General features: G+C 39.1%; 1 protein-coding gene across 1 annotated transcript; it reads left to right on the top strand.

Annotated features, from left to right (window-relative positions):
* Positions 1-1,159: 1,159 nt before the first annotated feature.
* On the top strand, positions 1,160-2,989 carry LOC109402010 (odorant receptor 94a-like). Its single transcript, XM_019674619.3, has 4 exons — positions 1,160-2,381; positions 2,438-2,537; positions 2,603-2,869; positions 2,930-2,989. Exons 1-4 carry the CDS (start codon positions 1,642-1,644, stop codon positions 2,987-2,989), a joined length of 1,167 nt encoding a protein of 388 aa, XP_019530164.3. The 5' UTR covers positions 1,160-1,641.
* Positions 2,990-3,388: the final 399 nt, after the last annotated feature.

Below are 3,388 nucleotides of genomic sequence, written 5' to 3'. Positions count from 1 at the left end.
ACGGGTTTATTGCTACTCTTAATGCGGTTTGCAAAACCTCTCCGAGAGTGGTCCACTTAGCCGGAAGATGCTCTTAAAGAGGTTATCAAGAGGTTTTGATGTATGATTCAGTTTTATTGCGAGTTTTATAAAATTGGTCATGAAGATCTCTTGTAGAGCCGAACAAAACTTAAAATGTTACTTGGGTTATGACCACCTTAGGAGGGTTAGTCCTATTGGAGAAATCTTCAGGAACGCAGAGTTTTATCAAAAAATATGTCACCTTGCAGGCATAATTTATGTAAATACAGAAAAATCATTACTCAATTTTATGATTTCACGTACAGCGCTTAAAATCAAACTTAACGATTCAACACGTTTCCGTCATATTATTTTCAGAAAAATTACATAATGTTTTTGAAACTCCGCTATGTTGAAAAAACCTTTTTCACGCCCAATTGCACCGAGTATATTAAATGCATTTAACTTCCTATTAATGCACAGTATGTGTGGCGCACTTATTTTTTGTCTTTATCACAGTCACATTCACCACAAATTTCCCGTGGCATGTCTCCTAACACATATTAAAGAGGAAAACAAATCTCAATTCCAGATCGGCATCTTTCCAATTCATGGCTGGATAAACAACCAAGCATAATTTATTCTGACGATCGAACATTGATAGTGAAAAATAATCAAAACAAATATTTGACAAGTCAGAATATGATTTTATTTAGAAGGTTGATAAAACTATGATACAACCCGAAATCCTAAGCCAGTTTGCATACGAAGTCCTGTAGATTATAATAAGGCTGGGCCAACTAGCCAGATCGTGGACTTTTGGAGGCATAAAGGAGCTCGAGAGTATTTTCAAGTCGGCATCAATGGTTTTATGGTTAGGGTTTTTGAATCGCTAAAAACTTCGATAACATCAAAATTGTTACTTGGGTTATACTGCCGTTCTACGCCCGATTGTCCCATGTTATATGGGAATCCCATATAACATGGGATAACTATGCGTATAACGGCAGTATAGCTTGTTGAACTTTTTTTGTGAGAGAAAAAAAGTTGCCTATCCCAAACATTTTGGCCATCCCCTGTATATTCGTTTATAGGAGGTAGGTGGTGTATGCAATGGGAGATTAATGGAACCATGCGGCTTACTACTTGTGATCAAAACTAAACATGATAAGCTTTTTTTTGCGTTTACTATTGGATGAATGAATACTGTTGCCACTAATAAAACAAATCCTAATACTAAGGCTTGACTTACGATTCACCTCAGAAATGAGAAAGGAAATCAATGAATAGATAAACTTTTGTGAATTTTGAATTCCAAATAAGCTTCAGAGCATTGGCTTAGAATCTTCCGCCTCGTTTGTCACTCTAGTGAGAAATATTGAGATAGAAATAACCAGTTTTAACTTGGTATCTATATACTTCATACTTTCATATTTTAAACTATAATCATGAAGTCTACCGCTTCGAAAAATTCCGCCCTGTACAATCAGCAACAGATCACGGTCTTTCGACCAAAAAGTTTTGCTTGACACCACCGCCCACAAAATTACTGGTTTCATGATCAAACTTTTCTAAATAAATGGATGAGTTGCATTAACTATAACTGATAGTTAGTATGTTAAGTCAGTTGCATCTCTTACGATGGGACAATTCGACGACTTCATTCCGAGTCAACGGGCCGCATTTTGGATTTGGAAAATATACGGAATATGGGCTACCGAAGACGAAAGCCCTTTCTACAGAACATACCGTCGAGTTTATCATTTTCTATTCACCGGAGTTTATCTGTTCTCAATGTTCATCAGTTCTTTTTTCACGGAGAATTCCGAAGAACTCTGGGGCGAGATACTGTTTATTCTACCTACGGAGCTGGCCATGCTGACCAAAAACGTTATCACCGTGAACAAATTTGAAACCATCTACGCACTGCACAGGACCTCGATCTCCAAGGAGTTTCAACCGACGTGTCCCAAACATGGAAAGGAATACTATCTGTATTTCGATCGATTTAGCAAACTCATGCTGATGTACTTCTTCGTCAGTATTTGTGCCGCCACGAGCCATTTCGGATTTCTTTTCGATGACAGACTCAAGTTACCATTTTTCAATTGGTTCTTTTGGGTCCCGCTGGACAGGGACCATTTGAACAATTACTACCTTCTGTTTGCCTACCAGATGATCGGCATGATTGGACACTGCTGTTTGAACGTGTCTGGTGATATGAACATCGCTTATCTACTGTCGATAGCTGGACAGCAGTTGGATTTACTGAGCTGTAAATTTGCCTGCCTGCCAGTTCCACGAGCCGGAACCAACGCTGAAAAGGACAACTACAGAAGGAAGTTTGTGGCGCAAATTCAGCAATATAATCGAATCTATGAGTGAGTTATTTAAATTTAGGATTATAAGAATTTTCACCACAACTTCCAATCTTCAGATTTGCAAGGGACATAGAGAAGGCAGTTTCATGGGGTGTTTTCGCGCAGATTTGTGCCAGTGGAATCACCATTTGTGCCATAGTATTTCGTCTGTCGTCGGTATTTCAGCCAGTCCAGCAAGAAACACAACATATCCTCAGTAAATCCCTAAATTACTTCCACAGATAAGCATCATCGATCATCTGGGCACCTCGATTCCGATGTTCTTCTACATGGTGTCAATGCTGACGCAAATTTTCATGCCGTGCTACTTCGGGAACGACATCACCCTCAAAAGCCAAACGCTGACCAATGCACTGTACACCTCGGAGTGGTACCAGTTGGCGATGGAAGACCGCAAGGATCTGAAAATGATGATGCTTCGTACCGGGGAATCGATTCGGTTGAAAGCTGGAGGGTTCTTCAATTTCAATCTGGATGCTTTTACATCGGTAAGAAAATGGATGGGCTTTTTTTTAAATACTGAACAAAGATATACTATCATTTTACAGACGCTGAACACGGCTTATTCGGTTTATGCTGTTCTGAACAGTCAAGAAAAGAACAAGTAGGAAAACTGACGAAAGAATTTGAAGTTTGCAATGGCTGTTTCGCGTTTTCCCATATTGGTTCAGGGAGATATTACGAAATCAAGATCATTGTTTTACAAAAACTTTTTTTTATCGAATTTCTAAGTTGAGCGATTAATTTTTTTGAAGGTAAATTTGAAACACGCCGGGCCCATGATGTAGTTGGTCACAAGCTGCTTAACAAGTGGATGGTCATAGGTTTTATTCCCAGTCCCGGTACTTACTATTAATCGTTTAATTGCTCTTTCCCTGACTGACACTAACCCTAATGTGAGTCCTTGTAGAACTCTAACGGGCGCGGATAATTGGATAGCGGCTAACGGCAACTCCTAATATTTCTTAAAAAGCAACAACAGCCACACATTAACATCTTCATCATAT

The sequence above is a fragment of the Aedes albopictus genome, chromosome 3 (genome assembly GCF_035046485.1).
Source record: "Aedes albopictus strain Foshan chromosome 3, AalbF5, whole genome shotgun sequence".
Taxonomy (NCBI): Eukaryota; Metazoa; Arthropoda; class Insecta; order Diptera; family Culicidae; genus Aedes; species Aedes albopictus.
The sequence above is the reverse complement of the archived record's forward strand: the minus strand, read 5'-3'. Positions and strand labels throughout refer to the sequence as shown.